Source organism: Monodon monoceros, unplaced genomic scaffold (assembly GCF_005190385.1).
Source record: "Monodon monoceros isolate NGI ecotype Baffin Bay Population unplaced genomic scaffold, NGI_Narwhal_1 Super_Scaffold_21, whole genome shotgun sequence".
Classification (NCBI taxonomy): domain Eukaryota; kingdom Metazoa; phylum Chordata; class Mammalia; order Artiodactyla; family Monodontidae; genus Monodon; species Monodon monoceros.
The window spans coordinates 80,078,180-80,094,086 of NW_021703778.1; the positions used below are offsets into that span (position 1 = coordinate 80,078,180).

Below are 15,907 nucleotides of genomic sequence, written 5' to 3' on the forward strand. Positions count from 1 at the left end.
AGCCTTTTCAGGCTCATCTCAGCCCACCTCTTACAGAATAGGCCTCACTACAGGTCTGAAGCAAGGTCTGGGGCGTCCTTGCTCTGGGACACAGCATCGGGTTAAGGTCATGTTTACCTGGGGAGGCGAGTTTGACCAACAAGGACCATACTCTCGTCGGAGGGGCCCATCCCTGGAGAGGGTCCTCATACTGCAGGACTGATAAGGCGCCACTGGCACTGATACTGGGGTCCCCGGCACAAATTCAGTTCTGCCTGTGTTGTAAGCCTGGGTCCAGAGGGGTTAAGTGAGCTTCCAGAAAGTCTACCGTGACCTTCCATCATCCAAATATTGCCACCCACACTTGTGCATTTGCTGGTGTCGCTTTTTGTAACCAGGAAGCTCGAATCTCCATTGGAGGAGGTTGCTGACCTCTCTGTGGTGTATTCTGACTGTGCCGTGTTATTTACCCAAGCAGTACCTATGTCTGTCTTTTTGTCAGTCTGAGTGCATCAGCTGCAGTCAGTGTGGTGGCCCCAGACCTACCCAACCTCATGCACTGCTCCCCAGACTTCCTGCTCGAGCCCAACAGGGCTTAGCCCCGACCCCAAACACCACGTTAATTTCTGCCTTTCTGCTTTATCTATGTGGTCTCCCTGCCTGGAAGGTCCTTTTTTATAGTCTTTCAAGTTCTTCAAGTCTCAGTGAAATCTCACTTCCTCCAGGAAGTCCTCTTTGATTGCTCTAGATCACGATGTCTAATGCCCATCCCTGCAGCTCTGCTCAGGCCTCCTTCTATCAGGACAGGTCTTTTCTCGTGTGTGCTCTATGTCCCCACCAAGCCTGCCAGCTGCTTGACACGAAGGGCAGGAATTGTTGGCTCCATCCCTTGGGGACTCTTCCAGATGACAGTAATGCACGTGGCTCTACTTAGTATATGATTGTCCTTTAATGACGCACAGAGCAGGCCTGGGCACTGCCACCCTCTGTCTACACTGTGGGGCTTACCCAGTGAGGCAGCGTGTAAAAGGCAGTTCCCGTCCCCTGTCGTGGCCAAAGGAAGAAGCCGTTTACAGCTCGTGCACACGGTGGACCACCAGTTCAGGCGACCTGGAACAGAAGCTCACGTTTAGAATCCCAGGACAGGCAGGGATGTTTGCTAAGTAAGCTTAAACATTGGCGGATGATTTTCTAGAGGATTCTAGAGAACTTCATTGGTAAGGTGGAGGGTTATGGCTACTTATTCTAAAAAAATATATAGATATTTTTCCTAAGATAACAAACGGCCAAATTCTCCCATCAACTAGCAAGAAACTCAAGACTAAAGCCTTCTCTCCTTGAATCTGGGAACACATTTTACACAAAATGTAAAATTTTTCTTTGTGTAATTTCCTTGAACACAGTTTCCCCTCCCAAAATTTATTTTTCTAAAAAAATACCATCCTTCTTTGTTGATGCATACACACCTTTGAGAGTATGGTTTATATTTAATTTTTTTAATTGACGTATAGTTGATGTACAATGTTCCAGGTGTACAGCAAGGTGGTTCAGTTATACATACATGTATATATATATATATATATAATTTTTCAGATTCTTTTCCATTATAGGTTATTACAAGATATTGAATATATTTCCCTGTGCTATAGAGTAGGTCCTTGTTGTTTATCTATTTTATATATAGTAATGTGTATCTGTTAATCCCAGACTCCTAATTTATCCCCCCTTTCCCCTTTGGTAACCATAAATTTGTTTTCTGTGTCTGTGGGTCTATTTCTGTTTTGTAAATAAGTTCATTTGTATTATTATTTTTTTAACATTCTACATATAAGTGATGTCATGTTATATTTGTCTTTGTCTGACATTGTAGCTATTTTGGTAAGTCATGTTAAATTTCATCAACACATCTCGAGACTTCTGCTTGCAGGAAGACAGAGTAGACATCCTCTCCACTACCCTTTCTACTAACTACAACTAAAACCCCTGGACATTACGTATAAAACAACATGGGATGACTGAAAGGTGGAGAGAAGAAGGCAGACTGGCTAGGAACCTCAGGACTTGAGGCACAACCTGGTGGTAGGTGCCCTGGGTTCCTCTTTGCCTCACAAACCCCAGAGTAGATGCTAGAGAAGGTTACAATCTGGAAATAATGGAGGCTGTCAAAAAAATCATGCTCTCTCTAGTCAGAACACCAGGAGAGGGGCCTCTTAGCCAGACAGCCACTGCTTAGAAAACAGCTGTTCTATTCCAGCCACACCCACAGAACAAACTGTAGCCCTCCCACCACTCTTCTAGCAGAGGCCGAGTGGGGAGCTGAGACTTCATCCTTGCCAGGCTGCCATGAGTCACTCTCTACCCCCTCCCCCACTGCCAGGTGGTGTGGAGTCAGCACTTGAACCCTGCTGGATGGTAATGAGGATTCCACCCTTACCAAATGGAGAACATATGGGGAGCCTGGACTTTCACCCCAATCTGATGGTGATGAGGTTCCCCCACTACCGCCCAGCAGTACCAAGAAGCCCATGCCACATTAGGTTCCAGCAGAGGCAGTGTGGAAAACCCGTACGTCCACCCCCATCTGATGGCTGTGAATCAATGGCGTCCTACACCTAATGGAATGGTGTCAGAGAAGGTCTGCTAAAACACAAGATTTAAATGATTCAGAGTCTTATAACTTAATACTCAAAATATACAATTTTCAACTGAAAATTATTTACACCAAGAACCAGGAAGACCTCAAATGGAATGAGGAAAGACAACTAACCAACACCAACACAGATGACACAGATGTTAGAATTATCTGACAGAGATTTTAAAGCAGGCATCATAAAAAATGTCTCAACAAGCAATTACAAACAGGCTTGAAACAAATGAAAAAGAAAAGAAAAATGTCAGCCAAAAAAGTCTCAACAACAACAACAAAAGAAGATACAAAGAAAAGCCAAATTAGGATTTTGGAACCAAAATAATCCAACAATTGGTTAAAAAAATTCAATGGATGTGCTCGATAACAGAATGGAGGGAATAGAAGAAAGAATATGTGGATGACAAGGTATAACATAGAAATTACAGAAACTGAATAATGGAGAGAAAATAAACTAAAAAAGATCACGTGACCATAGTCCCATAGGAGAGGAGAAATAGGGTAGAGCTGAGAAAAGTATTCAAAGAAATAATCACTGAAAACTTCCCAATTTTTGTAAACAAACAAAACTATAAATATATGAATTCAAGAAGCTGAGAAAATTCTAAATGGGAAAACCCCATGGAAATTCATGCCAAAACACATCATAGTCCAATTTCTGTAAACTAAAGACAAAGAAAAAGCCTTGAAAGCTTCTAAAGAGAAACAACTCCTTACCTATATGGGGAAAACAATTGTAATGACAGTGAATTTCTTATCAGAAACCATAGAGATCAGAAAGAAGTGGAACAATGTTTTTCAAGTGCTAAAAGAAAAGAGCCATCAATCCAGAATTCTATGTACAACAGAAGTATCCTTCAGAAATAAAGGGGAAATCAACACATTCTTAGATGAAGGAAAACTAAGAGAATTTAGGTTTCCAGTAGACCTAATTTAAAAGAATGGCTAAAGGAAGTTCTCCAGACAGAAAGGAAATGACAAAAGAGGAAATCTTCAAACATTAGGAAGGAACAACATGGAAAGAGCAAAAATATGAATGAATACAGAGACTTTCCTTCTCCTCTTGAATTTTCTAAATTATGTCTGACAAAGAAAAAATTATAACACTGTCTCAATGTGTGTAGAAGAAATATTTAAGACAATTATAGATGGTGGAGGATAAAGGAGCATAAAGGCAGGTAAGGTTTCTATGCTTCATAAAAGTGGTAAAGTGTCAGCACTTTATGTGTATGCTTTGATAAAGTATGTGTATATAACATAATATCTAGAACAACCACTAAAAAGACTATACAAATAGACACACTCAACAAATCCTATACAAACTCCTGCAGAAAATGGCCAGTATTACCTTGATACCAAAACCAGACAAAGAAAATACAAAAAGGAGAAAAGTACAGATCAATACCACTCATGAATATGATACACAATTCTTAACAAAATATAAACAAGTAGAACTCAGCATTTTTATAGAAAGATTATACACTATGCTTAAGTGGGGTTTATTACTGGGATGCAAGGCTAGTTTAATATTTGAAAATCAATCAATTAATATAATTCACCATATTAACAGTTTAAAGAAGAAAAATCACTTGATCATATCATCAATGCAGAAAAGCATTTGACAAAATTTGATACTCATTCATGACAAAAACTCCCATTAAAACTAGGAACAGAGGGGAACTTTCTCAACTTGGTAAAGAACATCTACAAAAACCATACAGCTAACATCATACTTAAATGTTAAAGACTGAATTCTTTCCCCTTCAGACTGGGAAAAGGTGAGGATGCTCTCTCTCTACCTGCTCTTCAACATAGTACTGGAAGTCCTAGCTAGTGAAATAAGTCAAGAAAAAGAAATAAAAGTAACACATATCAGAAAGAAAGACCTAGCACTGTCCTTATTTGCAGATGACAGGATGGTTTATGTAGAAAATCAGAAGGAAGCTACAAAAAATACTATAACTCATAAATGATTTTGTCAAGGTCACAGAATACATGATCAACATACACAAATCAACGGTATTTTGACATACTAACTCTGAACACATGGGCCTCAAATTTTTAAATATCATACTATTTACAATAGCTCAAAAATTAAATACTGAAGTATAGGTATAAAATAACATCTTCAGTACTTGTATGCTAAAAACTATAAAATGCTGATGAAAGAAATCAAAGAAGATCTAAACAACTGGAGAGACATACCATATTCATGAACTGGAAGACTCTCAACACAGTAAAGATGTGAATTCTCTCTAAATTGATGCATAGATTAAATGCAATTTCTATCGTAATCTCAGCAAGGTGTTTTGAAGAAAGGTAATTATTACCAATTTAGAATTCTATACCCCAGAAAAATAGAAAGAAAAAATTCATCACCAGCACACCTGCAGTAGAGAATTCTAAAGGGAGATCTCCAGACGGAAGGAAAATGACTCTATGGGAGGCAGGGTATACAAAAGGAATAAAGAGACCTGAAAGGGCAAATATGTTGGTAAATATCGATTGTTTAAAGCAATACTAGTAATGGCTTTTGGGGATCAAATTATATGTAGAATTAAAACACATGACAGCAACAACACAAAATATGGGAGTCTGTAACAAATGACATAAATTCTAAGGTTCATACATTGACCAGAAAGAGGTAAAAGTGCTAACTTAAGATAAATTCTAATAACTCAAAAATGCATGTTGTAAACTCTAGTGTAACCACAAAAAGAATAATAAGAAATGTATAACTAACAAGATAGTAGAGGGGAAAACAGAATGATAAACGTTCTTAAATAGTTCAAAAGAGTACAAGAAAGAGAAAAAAGAAACACAATAACAAAAAACAAACAACAAGATAACAGATTTAAACCAAAAGAGCATTTATATTAAATGTGGATGGACTAAATATTCCAATTAAAAGACACTGTCAGCCCTCCTTAAAAACCAACTATATACTGTTGACAAAAGAAACTATAAATATAATGACACAGAAATTTGACAGTAAGTAGGCAGAGAAAGATATATCATTCAAAAATAAGTAAAAGTAAAGCTGGTAAACTTTTACTGCTATCAGATGAAGTAGACATCATTAAGACATGAGATAAAGAGGGATATTTCATTGTGTGGTCCGAGCACATACTCTGAATGATTTCAAATCCTTTGAAATTTATTGATACAATCTTTATGTCCCACCATGTAGTCAATTTGGAAAATTGTTTACTTGAAAAGAATATATATTTATTCTGCAATTGGTAGGTGCCATGTGGTATATATGTAAATTAGGTTAAGCTCTTTATTTATGTTCATTTGATCCCTACTGATTTTTTTGAATATTGATTCTATCATATATCAAGAGAATTCTGTTAAAAATCTCCAGTTTTGATTTTAGATTTGTCTATTTCTCTTTCGAGTCTGTGAATTTTTGCTTTATATATATTTTAGGCTAAATCTTAGGTGTATACACATTTAGTACTGTTATATTTTCAACTGACTTGACTGTGTTGGGGTTTCCTAAGCTTGGGGCTCTGAGCTTTGACACAAATCCACTGCGTGCACAGTATCCCCCCATCTCTGCTTCTGCAACACCCATGGGGTTTGGAGGGCAAGGGAAACTGACATAAACATGGAACTCGTGCTGCTTGCTATGCTGTGAGTGATGAAGTCCTCTGTCTCTGACCCAGGAGTCTCATGTCTTTTGCCAGCATCCTTGAACCTGTGTTGGGCTGACTAGCTAGCTTGCAAGCAGAGTAGGATCTTCACAGTTCTGGACAGTTTTTGAAGATGGGGATGAGATTCCAACAGACACCGGGCTTTCTAAAATAGACAGGACATGGGGCCTCTTGGGCTAGGTTAGGAGATGGGAAAAGATGCCCTAGGATCCTGTAGGGAACTCTCTTACCCAGGTGATAGGCAAAGGGCCAGTGACTAAGGGCCTAACTGTCCTATCAACAACTGTTTAGAGGTGAAGCAGTGAGAGGTAGGGCTGAATGGGGGCTGATGCTCACTCCCTTCCTGTGTGACTCCAAGGAGCCCCCAAAGTTGATACAGGGCTTCTGGTGGACCAGACCATTGGAAGTTCATTTGGCTGAACTGCAAAAGTGCTCAGATGTGAAAGTAACTGCACCTGGCTCTCTCCCTCTGTACCTCCTGGCCCCTCCCTACTTCTCTACCCTGACATCAGCTGCTTTCATGAAAAGTCGTAGGGATGGGGCCCAGGTCTCCCTGCCCCAGAGGAGGACCAGGGGTCACATGTACCTGTCCAAGTGAGCTGGGACACCGCATGGATGAGAGGAGCTCAAACTTTTATGGCTATGTTGGAGAAAGGTGCCAAAGTCACCATCCCACACAGTCACAGGGGGAAGGGGCATCTGAGTTCAACTGATGGGGGTTGGGTATGCTCATAGTGGGGAACAGAAGCTCGCGGGATCCTGTGAGCGGTAGCGCCCTTGGGTCTAATCCAGGGCAATCTTGTTGCTGCTTCTACACTTGAATGTACCACAGGGATTAAGTCCACATGCATGGACATCCCATCCCATAAGTGCCAGAGGGGATTCTCCTGACCAGAAGAGCCAAAGGTAGAGAAGGGCCAATGGGGAAAATGCTCCTGCCATTTACTCCTTGTGGATGGGTCACGGCTGCATGTGAGGGCTCTACCCACTGTGTCCAAGGTTTCACCTTGTAGATGGTGACTGCTGACCTGCACATCAGAAGCTCAGCCTCGGGGCCTGAACTGTGTGAAATCACAGCTCAGCCAGCTGGGTGGCTGATAAGTCCCCCCAAAATTCAGGGGCCTCCTTGCCAAGTCAAGTTCCTTGGGATGCTGTTGGGGATTCGCAATGCTCAATCCCTCTGGCAGTCAAGGAAAACTGCTGTATCTTCAGCCCCCATACCCCCCTGCCAAAAGAAGGCTCCTCCTTAGGCTCTGGGTTGAAGATGCAATGTGCCTCAGCTGGGCATTCTAGTTGGTCTTTTATGACCTCCAACTTGCAAATCAGCCTCCTGTGAGTAGAGCCAGCCTATCAGGCTATGTTGGAAGTGGTCCAGCAAACTCTTGGCATATTTGCTACTTTTGGGGGCCCTTTGAGTTCCAAGTGTCTGTGGCCAGTGCTCTCGCTGGCCGGAACCTCTGGCAAGGGGAGGCGGCATCCACCCAGAAGTGCCCCTTGGGGTTTCAGACTTGTCACATCCCTGACATGGCTACCATGTTCATCCCTTTGGGAAAGCTGCAATTAACCTGCTACTGGACTCCAGCCAAAACTGGACATCTCCCCCGTGGAGGCCCAGTGACCCTGGCCTGATATTCCCATTTTGGGGTGGTCAACTCAGCTTCAGTGCAAAACAAGGTGAGAAGTGCCCAGTGAGCATCACTCGTCAGATGCAAATGGTGTATTCAATCACACAGCAGGCCTGGTCACAGCAGCCTCTGGGTTTTACATGAAGTAGCAGCTGCTCCTCTGGAAGAAACTATCCCCCACTCTGAGCCTGAAGCAGAGCTGCTGGCTCAGCAGGGCCCTGGATGCAAGGAAGCCCCTGAATGCCTAGGCTGTGCACTGATGCATCAGCTAAGCTGAGCCTGGTAGTGGTGGCTGGACCATGGTGGCTGTGTGGCTCCAGTGCCAGCTCTGCAGATACCAAAGTGGACTTGGTCATTCTGTCCAGTGGGCAGGGCTCAAGGCTGTTCTCATAGCTCTGGCCAGCACTCCCTGGAGGAAGTTTGCTATGTCTTTACTGACCCTTGGGCTGTTTGGCCTACTGGTTTGGTCTGTTACTTGGAAAACTACAGACTGGTAGATTAAAGACACACTTTCTTGGAGCCAGGAAATGTGATGAGAAATCACACATGCTGATCAAACTATCTGGGTCAGTGTTGTCCACGGGCATGGTGAGGGCCCGTCCTCCGATGAGACTAACTGGAATCAAGCTGCTTGTTGAGGCTGCACCTCTCAGACCACCACCACTGCTGCCTGGACCCCTTGCTGCACTGCACATGGTGACTGCCACCACACAGGGCCCATTATGAAGGAAGGACTCCTAGGTCTGATGCAGAGGCTGCCACTGCATGACACACCTGGGACTCCTGCCAAGAGTCAACCCGTTTGTCTTGTGGTGGAGGAGGATGCCCTGCCCCTGCCTGTTCCTGGAGGGCTGACTGTCAGCTTCGCCTCACCGCTGTTGACACTTTTAACAGAGTTAACTCAGGCCACACCACTGTGACCCTTGAAACTAATACATGATATGCTTTTGGCTTTCCAGACCACGTTCAGTCTGACAATGAGAAAAGGGAACACTCTTGCACTGCTGGTGGGAGTGTGAATTGGTACAGGCACTATGGAGAACAGTATGGAGGTTCCTTAAAAAACTACAAACAGAACTACCATATAACCCACTACTGGGCATACACCCTGAGAAAACCATAATTCAAAAAGAGTCATGTACCACAATGTTCATTGCAGCTCTATTTACAGTAGCCAGGACATGGAAGCAACCTATGTGTCCATCATCGGATGAATGGATAAAGAAGATGTGGCACATATATACAATGGAATATTACTCAGCCATAAAAAGAAACGAAATTGAGTTATTTGTAGTGAGGTGGATGGACCTAGAGTCTGTCATACAGAGTGAAGTAAGTCAGAAAGAGAAAGACAAATACCGTATGCTAACACATATATATGGAATCTAAGGAAAAAAAATGTCATGAAGTACCTAGGGGTAAGACGGGAATAAAGACACACACCTACTAGAGAATGGACTTGAGGTTATGGGGAGGGAGAAGGGTAAGCTGTGACAAAGTGAGAGGGTGTCACGGACATATATACACTACCAAACGTAAATTAGATAGCTAGTGGGAAGCAGCCGCATAGCACAGGGAGATCAACTCAGTGTTTTGTGACCGCCTAGAGGGGTGGGATAGGGAGGGTGGGAGGGAGGGAGACGCAAGAGGGAATAGATATGGGAACATATGTATATGTATAACTGACTCACTTTGTTATAAAGCAGAAACTAACACACCATTTAAAGCAATTATACTCCAATAAAGACGTTAAAAAAAAAGAAAGAATGAGATGGGTTTCCATGTGCTGACAATAAAAAACCTTCAAGATATATTAAGCAAAAAAATAATAATAATAAATAAAAAGGGCACTCAGTGATGGGCTGATAGTGGAGATATGCAATGAGCTTTCCACATTCCCTACCACCCCCAGGCATCCGGTACAGCTGAATATTGGGTTGTCCTCTAAAAAAGAGACTCAAATGATTTCTGGCTCTCCCTCTCTCCTCTTCTGGGTGTGTACCTGTTTTAGTCAGCTCATGCTGCTATAACAAAATACCATAGACTGGGAGGACTAAACAGTGGAAATATATTGATCACAGTTCTGGAGGCTGGAAGTCCAAGAGCAAGGTGCTGGCAAGGGCTCTCTTTCTGGTTTGCAGACAGCCGCCTTCTCACTGTGTCCTCATATGGCAGGAAGAGAGCAAACTCTGGTTTCTCTTTCTCTTCTTAGAAGGACACTAATTCCATCATGGGGCCACACCCTCTTGCCATCATCTAAACTTAATTACCTCTCCAGGGCCCCATCTATAAATAACATCACATGGAGCGGGGTGTTAGGGCTTCAACATGTGGATTTGGGGGAGACACAAACATCCCATCCATAATGGTGCCTTAGTATGGCAGTTTGTTCACTGTATGTCTGCCCTAGAAAGGGATCATCCTCATTCAGCTCTTCCCTAGTAATGATCAGGATGAACAGTGTAGGGGGTTACACAGAGCTGGCCGGAAAATTTAATTCCATCCTGACCATTTCTGGGTTATATTAAAATTGCTTGTAAAATTGTTTCCAGTTTATGAATGGTTTTATCTTATATTTCTAATGTTATGTGAAATTACTAGTGACATATTTGGGAATGAAATCTAATGGTCAGCTCTTAGGGCCTTCAACTCTTTGTGAAATTTCAATCAAGTGAGAATGTTTTTTTTTTTTGTTGTTGTTGTTTTTTGCAGTACGCGGGCCTCTCACTGTTGTGGCCTCTCCCATTGCGGAGCACAGGCTCTGGACACACAGGCTCAGCGGCCATGGCTCACAGGCCCAGCCGCTCTGCGGCATGTGGAATCCTCCTGGACCGGGGCACAAACCCGTGTCCCCTGCATCGGCAGGCGGACTCTCAACCACTGCGCCACCAGGGAAGCCCGTGAGAATGTTTATGATACCTATTTCCAACAAGTTGTGAAAGTACTTAATTAAAACTTTTTTTTTCTTTTAGGAAAGAATAATACTAAGAGGACTGGAACAGTTGGAGGGGCATCACATTATTTAATAAGCCATCTGTCATTATTAAGAATACATTTTAATAAAGGGTGTTATTGTTTCAGTAAATAAATAATGAAACATGAAGGATAAGAACTGCAAGTAATACTAGAAAATTAAGGGCCTCAAAAGTACATTTAGTTCAGAGTCAGAGAGAGAGTCAGAGCCTAATAGATTACCACATTAACCAAGTTTAATATAATAAACCTTGCTAGGGTTTCATTTAAATGGGGGTACTTATCAGCTCTACAGTGCTTTTTTGACTAAGATTCAGAAATTGCATTTTAATGATAAGTGAGTTTATTAATATAAAATAATGGTACCCTTATTTCTGAAGGAGAACGTATTAAAATTAACATTACAAAATTAAATAGACCAGCATTTATTACATGAAGACACTGATGCTTATGCTAACAAATTGGTAAATTCTCGCCATGCGCAAGTCATCTTACTAAAGCTAAATGAGAAATGCAATCAAGGGCCTCACGTGACAGTGCCCCTGGATGGCTGGTTGGAGACATAATTAGAAACAACATGTCTGCACTTAGTAATTTTGTTTTTCCAGACTGTGAATTAGCAACCTGTCTCACCTTACTTTTACAAAGCCTTTTTATAAACAACCAGGCTGGGAGAAATGAAAACTGGGTTGCCACAAAGTGAAAGAAAATGACAAGATTCTTGCTTATAAGGTATGAAACTCAACAGAGCGGCTGTCACACCTAAGAGCCCGACACATCAAATATGAAAGTGGCTGGACCCCATCCATCCTCTGAATGGGGTCTGAGTTGGCAGTGGCTACTCGCAAGAGCCAGTAGGTGCAGCGGACGGGGTGGGGTTGGGGGCCTGTCATGGAAATGGGGGGAGCGGGAGGGGACATGCTAAGAGGCCTGTGGTCTGCATTTATGACTGACCTCCCATTCTTACTCACAAACCCCTGATCTGTCTGGTGTTTCTCAGGTGAGAGGAGATTCCCTGCCTGGCCCTGTGGAGAGCCAAGTTTGATGTGTTCAAGACAATCTGTGTAGCTCCATGCCCCTTGGCAGGGACGGGCGTTGGTGTGGCCACAGGCTGCCACTTGGCCCATGAGATGTAACAGGAAATGTGCTGGGCAGCTACTGGGAAATTGTTGGTCGCCCTTCAAAAGGGAACATGGGGCCTCTCCCTTGCTGCCCTGGATGATGCTGGGTGAGGATGTGTCACTGGGTGCATCTACAGCCACACTATAGCCGAGTGGAGGCAGCACTGACCTGCCAGCCGAGGACAGGAGGGAGGAGCAGAAAGGTGGGTGTGCCTGGGTTCCCCACTCCCCCTCACCCAGGACACTGCGGAGCTGCCAGCCCTGCCCCCAGACTTACTGTGTGTGGGGTATAAAAATGTGGGATGGAAAGGTGGAACTCCCGCAGGCTGTGTTAGGGTCTCTCCTGCTCGCAGCAGGACCCACGGTACACCCGCCAGCTCTGTGTGGGGTGCATGTTCCCATTTTACAGACAAGGAAACAGACTCAGGGAGAGAAATAAACCTGCCCAGGGTGCACTGACTCTTAAAGGAGCCCTCTCACCCAGGGCAAAATCAGATCATGAACAAAGCTGGTCTAATTCAGTCGGACATGGTTGAGTTTGGGGCAAGCAGTTTTAACGTCTCTGAGCCGCTATCATTTCAAAAAACAGATTCTTCACCAAGTAGCAGAGCTGCAGCTCAAGTGAAGTAAGATTCCGCATGCTGTGCAGCGGGGCCAAAATATATGTGTGTGTGTGTGTGTGTGTGTGTGTGTGTGTGTGTGTGTCTATGAAGTCGCAGACCAGTCCTTCTACCAGGCTTCTTTGGAGAGACCAGGGGCACCCAGTCCCCCTTTCCGGTATGCTCTTGCTCTCTCTTGCTGGTTTCTCTTTCTATTTTTTCTTTGAAAGTTTTAAAAAAGGCTGAGAGCAATACTCCCATCCCTCAGGACCAAGCAAATGCCAACTCTCTGTCATAATCTGCTTCAGCTCATGCCATTCAATGTGTTGAATAAAAGAAAACAACACTAAAGATCAAGTTTAAGTTCCCTTTATGTGCCTCCCCAATTTTCATTCTCATTCCTTCCTCCCCAGAGGGACCACCACATGAATTTGGTAACTTTTTCATTATGTAACACGAAGATAATGTCTTTTAAGTCATATCATAAGCAACATTAATATGCCATTAAATGTTGAAAAATGTGTGCTGTGCACAAGGCTCTGCCTCTAGTTTCTACATCAAAACCATATTATCTCCTTCTCTCCCATGTTCCTTCCCCTGTGGTCTCTGTCTCCCTCCCACCCCCACTCTCTGGGCTCACCAGTGTCCAGGCAGAGCAAGCTTATAGAGGAATGGAATATGGAATAATTGGCTGGGACTCAAAAAATTATTATCACAAAAAACAAAAGAAAAGAAAAGATATGGGACATTCTTGTAGAGAGACTAAAGAGCCATAACCAAATGCAACGTAGAAACTTTGGGTCTTGGAATGAAAAACAAATTAAAAATGAGATTTGGGGGCTAACTGGGAAAATATGAATATGAGCTCTGTATTAGATAGCATATTAAGTGAATGCTATTTTTCTTAGGAGTGATAGTGTTCTGGTTTTATAGGAGAATTTTCAGAAGATACATATTTGCAATACAGAGTCAAATGGTTCAGGAAAAGTTTTATATACTTACGTATAAGTTTTTTATATATATATGTGTATTTTTATACATATATATATATATAGAGAGAGAGAGAGAGAGAGAGAGAAATAAAGCAAATGTGACAAAACTGAAAATTGGTGATTCTTGGTGCAAGATTTATAGATACTAATCTTCCAACTTTCCGTAGATTTGAAAATGAATGCCATGTGAGTCTGTCCCGCAGTTTTACACGTATGAGTGGAGACATTCTATTCTGGTGCCAAAGACAATTCCTCACTTGTAAAGGAATTGACTCACTTGTCTTAAGTTTTAAAAGATTGGTTGAATTCAGTTAAACATATTTGGGGGGAACCTAACTGATGCTTGTTGGACTGAACCTAACTGATACTTGTTGGACTGAAATTTTCTCCTCTTCAATAGATGAGTTGGAATTTTAACAGTTTGGTTATAATGTTTTATTTTTTCAGAGGCACAGAGCCCTGAAGCTTACAGGTGATTCCTCTGACACATATCATGTCCATGCCCTTTCACATCCATGCAGACAACATTCATAAATCACCATCCTTTTCAAGGCAGACATGCTAATCAATCATCACTCTTCCCACAAAGGAGACAGAAGACCTGCTCATCCTTGATTCAGAGCTTTATGCAATAATGGCCAAAGTTGACGATGATGCTGGAATGAATTATTCACCCATAAAGTGGGCTTTGGAAAATCTGTATTTGAAGAACTGAGACCAAAGGGTCTAAGATAGTGAAGGGCTTGGAGAGGCAGCTGTCAGAGTGGTTAAGTGCAGGAACTCTGGGGGTAGACTTCATGAGTTCAAATCTCAGTTCCACTGTTTCTTAGTGGTGTGACCTTGGGCAAGTTACTAACCTCTCTGTGTCTTGGTCCCCTCTTCTGAAAAATGGGGATAGTAACAGTATTGACCTAATAGAGTTTTTATGAATAATATATTATTTAACATTTGAAAATCACTTAAAACAGGGCTTGACGTATAGAAAGCATTGTATATGTGCTTTTGTTAAAACAGGTTCAAAACCCTTGGTTAAATCAAGGAGTGTATTTACAAATAAACCAACGGTAAATGACTGAATGAACCAACACCCTTTGGCTTAAAAAGTACCTTCACATACTAAGGTCCTTTTGGGGGTAAGCAGGGTTGCTTTTGCATTCACAGAGGAAACATCTAAGAAAAGGAAGCTCTTTTTGTGCAGACTGCCTGGTACTGCTCTGTAAGGTCCATTGGTGCACAAGGAGGTGAGGAGCCATCTAGGAGCTTCTACTGGGCTTTGCTGCAGTATTTTTTTTTTTAGAGGTTTTGCTTGTTTCCTTGTTTCACCTCATTGCTTCATCCAAAGCTTCACATAATGGTGTATGGCCATCTGATTCTGAGAGGTGAGTGCCAGAAAGAGAAGACAGTCCACCACTTCTTTGGGTGTGAACATAGGTGAACCTTGTTCATTTTCTGATTGACTCACAACTTTGTTCACTTTTGGTTAATTCCTCCCTCCTCCAACCCAAGAGTGACCCTGTCTCATCACCCTCCTTGCACCATCAAACTTCACCCAGGCGACAGTACCATTGGCCATTTAAAATTACTGCCTGTTTGTTTTTTAATTTTATTTCGCTGCAGTACTTTTATTGAATTTTATAGAAGTATCAGTTCCTAGCACATTGGGAATTTTTAAAAAAGTGGCCCTTCGGTACACATGGCTTGAGAAGCACTGTCTAGAGGTCATTGGAAATGCAAATTACACTCTTGAATCAAGTAGGTGTCTGCAAATAGCATGACAATTTTTTTGCCTACCTTCATTATTTAGGTTGTGGTATTTGGAGAAAGAGACTTTAAAGAAAAAAGTTGAGTAGGTGTAAGGGGAAAGGAATCCTGTTAGGAATATAAGGGAGGAATAGGAGCTCAGCTAGCCTTATAGGTACCAAGTCCAAGGGACCAAAGAAAATGACTCTAAACACTCTGAACTATTTCTTACATCCCTACAACCTCCCATGATATTTACTTTTGTTATTCTCTATTTAATTATTCTCAATTTCTCTGTAAGGCTTAACAAAAAGTAATTCAAAATAATAAATTATTTTAAATTGTGTGCATGTGTGTAGAACAGCAAAGACAGTGGGAGAGGAAGGCTTTGTCATCCAACGTTAGAAGAGAGAAGCTCCCATCTCTGAGACAAGGGGGAGGACATAGGTTTAAAGAGAAAAAAGGATCAGAGAAAATAAAAGTCCTCTGCATCAACAATCCTTTGAAACATATATCTAAGATTGAAATAAAGTGTGGTAAATCCCTAATGACCAAAAGATAAATATGGAATG

General features: G+C 42.2%; 1 protein-coding gene across 1 annotated transcript in view; it reads right to left on the bottom strand.

Moving 5' to 3' along the window:
• The window catches only part of LOC114903852 (OTU domain-containing protein 7A), a 201,514-nt gene that overhangs the window by 55,096 nt on the left and 130,511 nt on the right, over nt 1-15,907 (bottom strand). Inside the window, exon 6 of the mRNA XM_029237114.1 lies at nt 988-1,089. Within this exon, the coding sequence (XP_029092947.1) occupies nt 988-1,089 (102 nt within the window). The remainder of the gene's footprint in view (nt 1-987; nt 1,090-15,907) is intronic.